General features: G+C 36.9%; 1 protein-coding gene across 1 annotated transcript in view; it reads right to left on the reverse strand.

Annotated features, from left to right (window-relative positions):
* CGNL1 (cingulin like 1) overlaps positions 1-15,438 on the reverse strand; it is a 51,400-nt gene extending 35,962 nt beyond the window's left edge. The window contains 9 exon segments of the mRNA XM_019619400.2: positions 261-354; positions 1,290-1,384; positions 1,899-2,876; positions 2,879-3,399; positions 3,402-3,495; positions 5,992-6,107; positions 9,940-10,163; positions 12,374-12,535; positions 15,051-15,438. Of these exon segments, the coding sequence (XP_019474945.2) occupies positions 261-354; positions 1,290-1,384; positions 1,899-2,876; positions 2,879-3,399; positions 3,402-3,477 (1,764 nt within the window). The 5' untranslated portion in view covers positions 3,478-3,495; positions 5,992-6,107; positions 9,940-10,163; positions 12,374-12,535; positions 15,051-15,438.
* Between the last annotated feature and the right edge of the window lie 28 nt (positions 15,439-15,466).

Consider the following 15,466-nt stretch of genomic DNA (forward strand, 5'->3'; position numbering starts at 1 on the left):
CCAAGAGATTTACTGATTGCATTTCTTTCTTCTGATAAGTGAACACTGACATAGTCCTCATGGCAGACTTTTACAGTCTTTTTTAACTGCTAACAAAAATCCCACAAGGCACTTCAGCACATGTTTAACACTAAGCTGTATCACTGGAAAACGACAAGCAGGAATGCTCTCACTAAGTCAGTGAGGGGATTCAAACTTTTAAAGCACTGGCTGAACATGAAATAAAAAAAATACTTAAAAAAAATAAAATAAAAATTCACCTGCATTTTTCCAGCAGCTCTGGACTTTAAAGTCTGAATTTTCTCAAAAACCAAGTTGACTTTCCTCTTTGTTGCATCATCATTATCAGTGCTTCTAAAATGCAGAGAAGAAAGCAACAATATGATCAAAGGCACTATTTTGTTAGCATCAAAACAAATTAAAAGCGTCCAAACTATTAAAAAAATCACCACTATAAAAAAATCTATGAACAAGTCAGAAATTATCTCAATGATGATTTCATTAAATGCTCTGAAGGAAATTGTTAAAAATTTCAACTCCAAATGTTTTCTGAAAAATTATCACTCAATTCTTTAATTGCAGCTCTATTCTACAAGACAACTACTGTGGAAAGAAAAATATTCAGAATTACACAATAAATACTGAAGTAATTACTAGCGGGTTTCTCTAGCCCTGACTACTGCACCATTAAATATCTCTTAAGCAGCTGCCAGAGCTACATTAGCTACACTGAATCCGAGAAGCCTCAGAAATGCAAAGAAAGAATGCATCATGTATATCTTAATTTATTCATCCTTCCTTCCTCCCTTTTTAATAAGTTGTCATTAGAAAATTCAATGTAAAAAGAAGTTCCAGTTGGAGAATTTATTCCATGCACAGAAACAAGAAAAATTCTGTCAAACCTTAAAATGTAGTGGTTTTTTGTTTGTTTAAAAACAAAAACACAAAGAGTAAAATTAAATTCCCATGGAGTGTTATTTAAATTCTTCATGGACTGCAACATCACATTAAGTTTAACTTCAAAATTATTTAAAAGAAGGAAACATAATTCTGATTCACAAATTTCAAATACTTTTAATCAAATCCTGAACAATACCCTTACAAGTTCCTGAGCTGGGTATTTCAACATCCTCTAGTCCCTTACTGGGCACAGCAAAGATATAAAACTACAGAATAGTCATTTAATTTAGTAACAGCTTTGATTTTACAGCTTCATATTTTAAATGTAATTGAAAATAAACATTGAAAAAACACAATCTCCCCTGTAGAAGTTAATTATGTTTACTAACCCTTCTTTAAGGTAATTGTAAAGTATTTGCTTAGCAGTCTCTTCATTTGTTTGATGTGCAACGTCTTGCTGGCCTTTTAAGAGATCGGGTGTTGCCTGAAAGGATAAAATGTCAAAAAGTACAATCCTAAGAGTGTTGTACATACAATCCCTACAATTTAAATTATCCATTATATTCTACGCTGAAGAAATTTATGTTCTGTGGACCTCAGTTTCACTAACATTCACTCGAGTTTGGGCTTACAGAAAAAAGGAAGCTTACACTGCGCCAAAAGAGTGAGCATCATTTTGTTTAGAGCTGCACAGATTTCAGCATCCTCTTTTCATGCATTTATGCTTATGAATCACCACAACATCTTTTACAGTAATCCTCCCTGTCTCTACTTCTTTCAGCCAGACAAGAATGCCATTGTTTTCAAAATGTGCTTTCTATACCCTCAACTACGGCACTAATTTTTATATTTAAAATTTTTATGAAGAATTCTGCTATCTTATTTGGAATTATTGAATCATTTGATTTTGTTCTAATGAAACAGAAAAGCATGCATCTAACAGTATAAAAATTGTAGCATGCTACAGGGAAAAACATACAGAGTAAATTTGAAATTACCTGTATATTAGGGACGGATGAAAATGTTTTTAAAGAAATCTTTTTGGCTCCTGAATCAGGTGGAATTGTGATTCTGTTTGGCAACTGCAGAGTAGAAGTTACTGTTCCAGCTTCCTCTCTCTTTTTCTGTCCTGGAAGTGTAGATGACCTAAATACGAAACTCTTAGTATTGTCTCCATTCTGTTTAAGATGCTGCAAAGAAGTGAAATGACTGTTCTGAGAGTCTTTACCAGGCGTCTGCAGCTTTCCAATACTTCGAGCAGAAATTTTCATCTCTTTGGAAGGTGGTTTCTGATCTCTGGATAACTGCTTCTGGAAGCAAACTTCAGATGGTTTTAGCAAGTGCTCGGTTGATTTACCTAAGCTCTTACTCACTTCACCCAAATAATCTGAATGCATATCAAGCTCTAATGACAAGGCACTGTCAACGCTTCTTGACCTTTTACGATCATCTGGATGAATTCTATTCCTTTTTCCTGGCCTACCTCTTTTATGAGAGTCAACTTTTTTATCAAACTTCTCAATTAGCTGATCTACTCCTGGAAGTGAACCGGTGTCAATATCACGACCAGTCCCAGGCAAAAATGGGATGTATCTTCTGTTTTCGTGTCGATTAACATTGTCTGCATAAATCGCGTACTCTTGATCATCAAGTAAAAACCTGTATAATGAATTTGCAGAAGTGGGAGTAGCTGATGAAGATGATGATCTTCGTGAGTCCAACACTGGCCCAGATGAGTCTTGTCTGCGAAAGGGAAGTACATCTGGTCTAGGCTTCCTTGTTTCTGGATAGGCAGCAGGACTAAGACACGGGGATCTTCCTGTAGATGAAAATGATTCTGATACACCCACCTCACTGGGGCTGATTATGCTACTAGGACAATCCAACACCTGTTTGTTTTGGTCTTCTATGTCTACTGTCCTGTTCAAATGTATTTTTTTGAATTTGCTTTGGTTGACTCTGCAAGATACGTATTTGTTTTCTGTAAGGATATGATTTTAGAAGAAGAAATCCAAGGCTTTACTTCAGTTTTCTCTTCATTTGCAAAAGATGTAGATTTATTATACACAGAAGACTGGCAATTTTCCAAGTTCAAGTTATTTTTCTCAGGATCATAAGGCTGTAAAAGCTCAGGATGTCTTTGAAAGTTTAACAAGTTGGAGGATTTCAATGCTCCATCTTTAAAATCTGATATTCCACTTTCATTTTCATCTGCATTGGTTATCTTTAGGCTTTTAAATGCACAGGGTTGTATGTGCTGTGTTCCAGGAAAGTCTGTGCGTTCACTGTTTTTGTCCTCTAATTTAAAAGCAGTATTGGAGTCCGTGACTGACTGGCTTACAGTCTGAGAAATGACCTGATGTTCTTTTCCAGAAGGAGGAGGATTTTCTGACAAACACCCTTCTGTATTGTTCAGCACTATGTAAGGATGCCCATCAATTCCTTGCACTCTAATACTGACACCATAAGATCCTGCCTTAGAATTTTGCCCATTTCTATTTTTTGAATCTCCTCACTTGCAAGTTCAAGAGTAACTTCATAGTCCTGCTGCTTAAAACCAGCAAAATATGACTCCATGATATCAGAAGATTACAGCTGAATTAAAAAAAGGAAAAAAAAGTTAAACATTAAAAAAAAAAAAAGATTATTTCATTTATTATTTTAATTAGCCAGTCAGTACAACTCTGAAGATTAACATGCAATGAAATCAGTATACATGCTATACAAAGCCCGAAGCACATACATGAAACACATGACTGACCAATTCTGGGTCAAATGAAATGTTATTTTATGAATGCAACTGTTATGAAATAACAGTTTAGACTGCCTACACAGTTGCTGGTGCTGTTTGCTTTGGAATCAGGTGATTTCACATATAACCAACCCTAGTGCAGCATTTGAATCACAGCAATTCTTATTTTGAGCATCTCCACTATATTCACTGAGACCGTAGCCTTTGCAAAGCACTGATAATTTTATAGCCAACACTCAGTATCAGCCATACAAACATTTAAACATAAGCCCAGGAGAGCAAACCACGGCCAGGCATTTTTAGGTTGTGACTATTACGTAACTACAGCACTGCCAAAAAGGTCAATATCCTCAAGCCTTTGAGTTGCGCTTATATGTACTTTGCGTTCAACATTTGCTTTCAGAAGTGGAAATGTCACTGCTTTCTCTAGTTTCATCACTCTGTGTGATTTCTATTTTATTCATTTTGCAGAAAAAAAATATAAGTTGCTTCAAAAAATATCTGAAAATAAACTTTTGAACTAAGCTGGAGAGTAGAGCAATCAGAGAACCTTGACAAACCCAAGATCACTAAATGATGATGAATAATAACTAAGGGGAAACTGAAACAAAAGACCTCTGTAATCATTTCACTCGTAGCATCTCAGTGTGAACCATATCCCCCAGATACTCAAATAAACAGCAGAACTGTATTCTTTTTTTTCTTGAGAGCAAATTTAAAAGTTTGGCTGAATATTAATTGATTATTCTAGTTTCCAACCCATTCTTCTCCTCTCAAAAACAACTTCTTCTTCCTAAAAAACTCCAGCTCTTCCTCAACAGTAGGCTTGCTTCATCTGAAGAAAGCAGCATGTGTGTTTGTCTCTAAAAGCTACAAAGAAATAAACGTATGCCTTCTTTCTGTGCACTGTAACAGTAAAGAGGAAAAAAAACTCACAGAAATCAAAGTTTTAAAGCCTTTTTTTTTTAATAAAACATTTTTTTTCTTAACAGTGAAAAACATACACGAAAACACAGCTGGCTCTATCATTCAAATATCTGAAGGCTTTACTTAAGAGACCCTGTTTTGTTGATTGTCAATGATCAACATTAAAAAAAGCCTTGCTGCTTACAGTCATTTTTACATGTTTAAAATCTTGACAGCATCTCAGGCTTAGGCAGCAATAGATTGAGAAGACTCAAGCAGGGATTTTTCCATATACTGCCCCACTCCACCAATGAACTTCATCATCACAAAAACTGGAACATTCATGAGTGTACAGCTCAGTCACAAAAGTTTTCATACTGCAAATTACTGAAATTCTGACATCAGATAGAGGTAGTAGATGACAGCTGGGGGCACTGACAGCTACAACTGTCTAGTTTTAATCCTCTTTAAGTCTACCAAAGCTATCAAATGTTATGACAGAACAGCCTGTTTACTCTTAAGCTTATGAAAAGGAGGTTAGATATTTTGACAGGACTTAAGAAGTCATTTTTCCTATTGGTGTAGCTGCTTCTTGTCTTCTTGTAGTTTTTTAAATAACAAGAAAGTGGTTTTTGGTGAGGTGGATTTTTGTTGGTGGTGTTTGTTATGTTGTTTTGGTTTTCTTTTAATAGTGAGACATAAACTCTAAGTTCAGGTTTTCTGGCACAATAACACCTGAAAACTAAGTAATATAGTCCTGTTAGTAGTTTTATGTGTAGTCTCAAATGAGATTACATATTGTTATTTTACAAGATCAGTTCTTATCTCCTGTTTGTGAAGAAAATATCACAACAGCATGTACAAATTAAATAGGACATAATAAATAGCTACTTCAACAAATTATTTTATTTTGAAAATATTTAACTAAAATGACAGAGAATAGTCAAGGACATGTAATTACCGCTGTCTTTCAGAAATGAAAAATTCAGTTGCAATTTAGAACAATAAAAGTATATTTCTATGTTCTGAATGGTAACTATCTGCTGTTCATAACAAGTCAAATTTTACTGAGCAAAGTTTACCTGAAAACTTGCAAACATTCAAAGAAAAAAACAACCTCACAGTTATCTATTGTTGCAACGTTAGCTTAAACATAGCTGGATTTACTGATCAACAAGCTCAGTAAAGACATCAGCTGAAGCAAGTTCAGAAGAACATAGAATTAAAGAATCAGGAAACATTGCTTCAGATACAGCGATTACTCCATACAAGGTTTACACATAAAACAAGAAAGTTTTCATTATATTTCCCAGAAAATTGATTTGAAATTTAAGCAAAAGGGTCATTTTCAATGAAAGAGCCCCTTGAAAATTGTTCAGAATACGCTGTTTTGACAAATGTTTTCCTTCACTTCAACACTGCGTTTTACCCACTGGTTTAAAACATCACAGCCCGCAGAGCACAATCCCCAAGAGCAGCAGTTCTGGCACTGTTATCTCAGCTGTACAATCCCCCTCGTTCTCCTCATGACAAAGCCAGATCAGCTTTACTGAACCGGAAAAAAAAAGAAAAAAGTTTTCTATCAGATCAGCAAGTAAGACACTATGGAACAATGGGATCACCTATTCTGGCAACAACGTGGCCTTGGAGCAGCTTAAGGCAATCACAGAATTCCAAACTCAATTTATGTCTTAACAATATTTTCAGGGGACAGAAATATTTATAAACATTTCCGGGGACGGGGGGGAAAACCAACAAAAATCAACCACAAAAAATCCTCGATGGCACTGAGAGCTGTTCAGACCTTTCTTTTTAAAATAAGCCTTCTTAAGGGCTTTTAAACATTCATCTTAAGTAGCGGCCTCAAGCTGGCATGATAGTCATTGGTAGTTATACCATTTCCAAGAAATGGTCAAATTTTTCTTAACAATTTATTTTTGCCAAGAACAGAAAGTATGACACAGGAGAGATTCTAATGACTGAAAAGCCAATTACTTTGCATTTTATTCTGCAGCAGTTTGTGATACAATACCTTGTTAAGTAACACCAGAGTGGAACACAAGGTTTAACAGGTCAAAAAATTGTTGTTTTTTTAAATGCTCCCAAACATGTCCTTTCACAGCTAGTGCCACCTATTTTAATGCTAGCTACTATGAATTACTTGAGACCAACCTTACAAAATAAAACCGAAGTAATTTGGAACCCCTTCAGCTCTCCTTGCCGAAATGAGTAGAAAAGAATGCCTTTGAGAAACATCCTCTGTGCCAGAGATGGCTGTTTGCTTCAGCAGCTATGCAGCCTTCCTAACATTACGACATGCAATTGTGTCCACTCATCCAGTTCAGTTCTTATTTAGCCAAATCTTCAAGACAGATTTGTCCAAAAATGAGGCTTCCCAATCCTGCTAAGTGCTACTCTCTGCATACATACAAAGCTTGTTTTCTTGTCTCCTACACCCTCATTACTGAGCATGCCTCTAGCATATCTGTAATAAAGCACCTCACACTTTCTGCTTCTAGCATGCAAGCCAACTGGCTGCACTGGATAGTCAGAGCTCCTAGGAAACAACACAGAGATGCTGACTGCCATGTGGGTGCACACTATTACTAGGTCCCACCAGCCACATTCCCTGACCTTCTCAGAAAGCCATAGATCCCTCATGGATGCTGTGTCAATACGTGTATTCTCCTCTTCCATACATCTACTGAAGAACTGTGTAAAAATACAAGGAATCCAACTCTTCCACTTTTCCCAACTGTGTAGGATTCTCTGCTGGCTCTCTTGAGAACAGAAATACAGGAAATCTCTCATATCCAATATCATAAGCCTAAGACTCCTGAAACTGAATTAGCTGAATATTTTTCATTAAAGGAGGATTAGGGCATACCACTATCTTCTTTCTGGAAGAGTTAATTTAGATGAATGCTCTTGTCCTCAAGTTATTTGTCTTTTATCTAATTCTTGCTCTTGGACTAATGAAGAAGAACCTCCAAGCTGTTGAATGACTTCTGAAAAATTTAAACTTATATAGCTCTATCCATACCTCTTTTTTAACAGTTAATGGATGCTTAGTCCAGATTTTTACACACACACAAAGAAAAACTGAAGGACTGGACTGTCCTTCCACTTTACATAACATTGAGTTTGCTCTCCAGCTGACTGTTCAGAAAGCATGAGCAACAGCAGACAAAGTGGGTGTCAGGTCATTAACAAACAACAGTGCTATGAAAAAAAGAACAGGAAATAACTTTGGGAGAGAAAAGGAAGGAAAACTTACATACTGTGAGGATACAGAAACGGAAGCAGATAGGATAATTCATGGAAAGACCAAAACTGTAATGTTTTTACACTCAGTGGAACACAATGTCGTAAACAAGCCCAGAAAGCATTAGGGGAAACTAAATCACTGTAAATGCTACCTACAACCTGAGACTTTTTGCAAGATGAAAACGGGCCTGGGCTGCAGTCTGTTCCCTTTACCTAATGTAGAAGACAAGTCTGGGGTAGCTGAGCTCACCTGATCTGCTTATGGGAGAGTGGAAGTTAGAAAAGTGAAATCTGAAAGCTCTAGGTGTGGAACTGTTAAAAGGAACTGTGAAACAAAGTTATAATGTGAACTGACAATCTCTGGAAAACTTAACATCTTTTCTGACCTTAAGAGAAAAAAAAAAAACTTATGTTTATTTCGCCCTCAAAACCTGGATCCATGTAGGTATGGAACACAGGTGTGGAGTTTTTGTTTGGTTTTTAAATGAAGCTGTGATTAAATATAGTAGTCCCTGAACCACAGACAAGTCAAACAGTAGGAACTGTTCAGCAACACATGTTAGCAGGGGAGTATTTCAAAATTTCTGAATCAATTACTTTCACTTCTATTCCATGAAAAAATATAATTCTCTGTTCAGATTTCAGATAGCAGTCTACAAATACTGTCAGAATTTCCTACATGAGGAAGAATTCAAAGTAACACTTTCTTCCATAGCTCTTAGCAAAAGCAAGCAGCCGTGGTTAGGCTAGCATGGATCACTAATATTTCATACATTTCTTCTGAAAAGCAGTAGTTAAGTCTTAGATTTGCTGCTTTTAGAGATGACGTTTTCAGTTTCAGCTCTGTCCAAATATTATTTGGACAACTTTATTCAGGTACTCAACTAGTAAAATACAATGTTAACAGCCACCCCTTCAGGAACAGGAAAAGAGCTGTCTTTGAGAAAACTGAATAGAAAAAACTATTCACAGCAGTGAGAGTAAAAGCTGGGCCTAACAATACTGCTCCCTTCCTTGGCTTATACTCCCTCTGGCTGAAAAATGTTGTGTGAGAGGAAGTCTAAATGTCTCAAGTTTAAAACATATTGTTAGCTCCATGAAACTGCACAACAGATTAGCTAAATGCTTGAGCTGTGTGACAACTAACAGGTTTTGTCTGTCTATTTATTTATTTATTTCAAAAGGAAAATCTGCTTCAATGGCTGTGAGTCAACAACAAGACATTTTGGCAGATCCTCAGGTCTCATAAATTGTCAACATTTACTTGAAGAAAAGGATATCCCATTGAAGAAATGCACATCCCATTTTCTTAATCTATTATGTATGAATTTAAAAAGTCATAATTTCACAGGATTTATCCCCAGAAGAAAAATCATATGACCTAATGACCCAGCTTTTTCAGTAGAAATGGAAGTCTTCATTTTTTATAATGATAAAAAAATGCTCCAAAAACCTCAACACTTATCACATTATTCTGAATTGTATTACAACTGCAATATAAGTGCCGTAGCATTAACCTACGTGTTCTTTTTCTTTATAAAATAATAATTTTCCAGACTCTCCCAAATCCTAAGAAGGAATTGATCAGAAACTGAAATGCATTAAAATACAAAGACAAAAGACAACCTATATATAAAGTAGTTTATGCCTTCTGTCTCAGCTTATCCCTTCACACACGCTCCAGTATTCAGTAAAATCACTTCGGGAAGGTGGAACACTACACTTGTTTAACAGTTGGTACAAGCTTCACATAAGCACAAATACTGCCATAAGTGTACTCACATCTCTATAGTGTTTTGTCTCCCACAGAAGCTAACATACACCTGCACACGCTCTTTTTTTTTTTCCCCAGTACAACTGAATCCAACTTATTGGGGCTATCAGTTTACACATCAAGTATCCAACACCACTGCAGTACAATTAACTTTTATAAACTAGAAAGCAAGCAAACAACAGAACTTTGTGAATACTTTTTTTTAAATGACAAATTAAAAAAGAGAAGGTTAAAAAAAGATAATAAAGAATGTAGTTTATTCCAGTTGATCAAATTCTACGGTTTCATATCTACTGAAGAACTGACAGAAACAACAACTCAGTAATACAAAGATACTTACTGATTCTAAAAACAGTCTGTGATTTCAAATACAATAGCTGGCTTGTATCCAAACATCTGATGTGATTATACTCACTCCACAAGAGGTTCTATGTTGTTTCACTACTTTTTCCTCCAATTGTCAGTCTTAGAAACTTTGTATTTTGTTCCAGAGGAAATTATCTTATTACATCCCAATGATACCGTTACTGTTTAAATAGAAGAGGGTGTATCCTGTTGATGTTTCTATTCAGACAAAAAGATCAAGTTTGTTAAAATGACAGCGTTTTTTAGAAAGTCCAGGTGAAAAAAGTAAAGCACAATCAGAATTACAGCAACTTTCATTAGTTTTGCTAGTGCTTAAAGAATATTATTTATAGTACTAAGTTTTAAAAATATTCCCCTACTCCAAAATTATATATTTTAGCTTTAGACATTACGTATCACTGACTTTCCTCTCAGTATTTCCACAAAAACAACCTTGACTATGTAAACTATAGTTACAGCAATACCACTGACCCACACAGGTGCAACCAGCACAACCTTCACTACATGTGTGTAGCTGATTTCTAAATTTGAGGAGCTAAACTAGTACAACTGCATGCAGAGATCAAGGTGTATAACTAACCTATACGAAGACACACACAAAAAGGTTAATCACTAAAGATATACCCGCAAGTATTTAAATACAAAAACTACACATAGAGGAGACTTTAGGAGTCAGATTTACACAGCCAACATAAGGCCGTGGCTTCATGCGTATTCAAGCTGGTTATGGCTCTCATTTTTCTATTGTCACGTTTAGTTTTAATTACACTGTATTCTTCAAACACTAGCCTCTTTCAGCGAACTCCACCATGGATTTTAGAACTTCAATATACAGTCTGAACTGTGGGCTCTCAGCCCAGCCACGAGACAACAAGATGATATCGTGGTTCAGTCTGAGAGGACTTGAGCAGAGGATAGAGACTAGATAACTCCATGGAGGAAAGCGGCTTCATAGCGCGCTCCAGGAGATGCATCACTTGAAGGACTTACAAAACCTAAGCAGACAGAGCTGCACAGTGTTGGCTCTGCTTGTACACTTCAGCTGAACCAGTTCCCACAGATCACCACTCTTCTCACCCTCGCACGGGAACAGAGTAATTGCTGGGGGGAAGTGAGAGAACTTCATTACGAGGCTTCAAGCGTTTGAGGAACTGTATGCAACATTACATACCAACTGTTCTTGTAAATAAAGGCTGCTGCTGAACCAATTAGGGGAGCAAATACTAGTCATTTGTTGTGTTGATGTAACAGCTAATGGTCTGCAAATGACTACATGAAGGCATACCCCCGCCCAGTAACAGCTTCTGAAGGTCTAACAAAATATTCTGAACTTGATTCACATCACTGAAAACATTTCCCTACATCTAGAGAAAATTTTTACCCGCTTCTACCTTATGTTTTATGTTAAAATAGATCACAAATCTTTACCCACTTTTGAGTGCTTTTACGTGCAGAAAATACATTTTCCTCTTCTATTAAACTTCAGCTGCCCAGAATTACTGAGTTTATGTATGCACACGTACACATACAAAAAAGCCACAGGCACACATACACGAATGTGCATGCAAAGGCAGCCTAGCCAACAAGTCTCCTGTTCAGAGTACATTTACACATTAGCTACTAAAGAGTTATTAAGTTCCGCAAATTCCTGGAGTAAAACTCTTATCATGCTCAGACAGCTGAGAGTCATGCGGCCATTTGAATGGAAATGACTCCTAGCATGCCTGCATGACGGAGCACGAGGACCCTCACAAAAAGGGGCAGTTTTAGACATACCGTAGGCATCCTCCAGTCTCACCAGGCTTGCTGGCGCTTTTTGGTATTTTTTTGATTAGTTTTTTTTTTTTTTTTTTTAAAGGAAGTGCTTTCTAAAACACCTCTTCATCTCTATTTCTCATTGCTCTCCGATTTTAACAAAACTAAGCAGAATATGACAAAATTATTAGAAAATATTCACTATTACCATCAACCTAGTTAATGGGTCTTGGAAATACAGGAGATGGATCAATTTAATTTAGAAAACGGAGTTAATGTTAGCAAAAAAAAAAACAAAACAAAACAAACAAACAAAAAAAAAGCAGTTAAAGGCATACACGGAAAAATTACACTAGATATTTAAAATGTTCGGCTACAAATTTCGTCATTCATTCTATTTCTCATAAACCAGAAGGTTTTAAGGCTATACTTGGATGAACTCCTTCAAGAAGGCTGCCAGCTCTCTGCTGGCAGAGATGGTACAAGGTCACAGCAATACCCTGAGCTCTAATCCCAAACAGTCGTGACTCCATGGCTACCACTTCACTAGATCTTCAATACACACATTCCTAACATGTTAATTTCTCTGGTTTAAGCATTAAATTGTTACACTCACACATTCTGAAATATACTACTATTTAGATTTAACTCACCCCAAGAATCAAAGTCAGATCTCTGAAATGTGTTAATGTTTCCAAATGAACACGCCTGAAGCAATACTCCACAAACACAAACAGCACCTTCCCTCATGCAACAGACTGGCAATTAAACATTCTTCCACAGAAGGAATTCTCCATCCTTTTGTTAAGGAAGGTCTGAAACATTAAAAAATAGTAACTTATTTCAAGCACATACTATCAACACAGCTTTCAAGACTTACAAAAACACCTATGAACTGCCAAACGTCTCAAGACAGTTCCATCTTATCCAGTATGCAGTTGGTAGGAACAAAACTGGAGAATTTCTGTTATCTTCATTGCATCCTGCCTATTCCAGATACTAAGTTGCTCATCTTTACATTGTAAAGTAGTTCTTTGTAAAGGCTAGCTCTGAATCATATAATTGAACTAATCAGGTAGAAGATAACTCCCTAATAATACTAAAAAGGAAGAAGTGGGGCAGACAGGCAGAAAAGAACAAGTACAAATTTCTTAAGTCTGCTTCACCTGAATACATAGGCAGTAGCTCAATCACTGCTGCTAGTGTTCAGTTACACAGAGATGGTGCAGAGGTGGGGAAAATGGCCCATGTTAGTGTTCGTTGTCATTTTTTGGAAACCTGCTAGCATCAGTGATCTTGTTCAGATATCTGTCATTTCCCCTCCATTAAGACAGGCAGACACAACAAAAGGCTGAATGCCATTTTGTGCAGTCGGGCTCAGGTGCTTGATATTTACAGACACATTTTTGTATCTTCAACATAGTAAAAAGGTGAGATAACAACTATAACAACATCACTATGACTATGTCTTCAAAAAAAGCAGAAATAGTAAAACACCAGGCTGACAACAAAACAAAGCTTTGGGGTAATTTCTCACATCTGCAGAATTATTAGACCTCCAAATCCTTACGGTTGGTATTTTTACATAAGAATCTGTCCAATGTAGTCCAGACTTACTAAACTACATGCAACAAGGCTTTGCAAAAACATTTAACTCATGCTGCCTCACAACAATTTAAAAATTCAAGTTTGAGGTCATGCCATTCCATCTACACATTTCAGATTACACTGCAGACTCTAGTCAAACCAGTTTCACCAATACTCCCAGAAAGATCAACTTCCTATTACACAATGCAGAAGAAGAAACACAGTATTGTCACAAACTCTTTGTTTCTGCCTTGTCATCTCTTTACTGTGGTAGAATTCCTTGCACGTGACCCATCACTGCACCACACACCATTTTTACCATGAATTAAATTCCCCATCTCCTGTATACACCTCACCAGAGGAAACCAAAGTGTATTCTCAAATGTTTTAATAGCGATAGTGAGAACTAATACTCAATTAACAGAAACTGAAATAAATTGGTTTGCTTGGAGGTAATTCAGGCAGCCTAAGACAATCTCTTCGGGATATTACCACAAATTCTGTAAGCAAACAGATTAGCAATGAATGCCCCTCCCTCTTCATGACTATCATAACATTAAGGGCATTTGCAAAAATAATCCTTTTCAGTGGGTTTAGAAACAATTTCATCTGCAATTCAAGTATGCATCAACCAACTAGGACTTCTTTCTGTCTACTCATACATTTGAAGAATACCTCTATATTTTAAATAGATACTTATGTAACGTATCAGGTATTTAAAAGAACTCTCAGTGTTAAGCTATTAAAAACATCTTCGTCTACTAATAATGATCACTTATTATGTGAAAGATAATCCATCTTAATATCACATATGAATTTTAAATCAAAATTACAAGAACTGCTTTCTAATGCCACACTGAGTTCTCCGTTTCAAGTTTGTAAATAGGCACACAGATAAAAGCACATCTTTCAAACAGTAATGTGCAAGTATAGTTGACTGTGTGCCAAAGAAAGAATAACATGCAATAAAAGCATGATAATTCCCGCTAATAACATGACACATTCCTTTACCTCCTTGCTATAACGCAGTGCTTATCACACCACTAATGGTAGATCTCAGTACTCTATGTAAAGGTTTGCATGCATCTTTTTCCAAAACAAAAGACCTGAGTTCTTACTTACACTCTAACTTCATTTTTAAAGCAACAACGAAATCTTATTAGCTGCATCATACACCTCTTACGTTCCGCTGTGGTAACCAAACCTGGCTTAGTGTACAACGTGCATATATGGGAATTTACTCTGGGTGAGGAAAAAAATTCCATCACATAATGACATGTCTAGAAAATATAATTGTTAGCAAAACAAGTTCTCACAAACCACCTTGAAAAATTAATCAGTGTTTTGGTTTTGCCATTTTAATTGTATTTTTTATGAAAGTTTTAAATGTCTGTTAAAACTTGCTCTATAGAGAGCCTTAACTGTGAGTCTTGTGACAGTTTGTTGTCAGTATAAACATCAGACTCTGAATGCCTCGAATTCATATGGATATCATCTGTAATGATACCACAAATCACCGTATCCTAAGGGGTGTCCGATTCATCTACAGGATTCGTCTTATGAATGTATGCAAATAACGTTGAGATAAATAAAACCATATTCGAGGACAGGTTTCCACTATTTTTACCTTGCTAATTATTCCAACTCCACTGCAGTGAACTTCAACAACTATTTTGCTTTAAAAGAAAAGAAGAAGGAAAAAAAAAAAAGACACAAAGAAATTCGACACTAAAGCAAACTTACAGGCAAAAGATAAAAGCCGTACAACTACTCTTTTGTCGACGGCAGATGCTAATCCAAATTCACCAGAGAAGCCGTACGGCAGCGCTGATCAACGAAGTTGTCACCAGACGGCAGAGATATAAACCATACATCCGACGCAAAGTTAATCGGGCAGCGCAAATGGCTGAAGCGAGAGCCTTTCCCACGATGCGAGCACACACAAGGCGGACACACCCTTTCGTAAAAAAGACGCCAATTTGTGGAGCAAGAGGGAGACGAGCACGTCGGACTGCCCCCGCCTCAGGAATGCGGGGAATCCCGGAGGAACGTGCGCGGGCACGGCGACCTGACGACCTTCCGCGGCCCTCCGCGCAGCGCCCGCTCACCTGAGCACGGGGACCCCGGCGGCACGGCCGGCAGAGGCACTGCACCGCCGC

Source organism: Meleagris gallopavo, chromosome 12, assembly GCF_000146605.3.
Source record: "Meleagris gallopavo isolate NT-WF06-2002-E0010 breed Aviagen turkey brand Nicholas breeding stock chromosome 12, Turkey_5.1, whole genome shotgun sequence".
Lineage (NCBI taxonomy): Eukaryota > Metazoa > Chordata > Aves > Galliformes > Phasianidae > Meleagris > Meleagris gallopavo.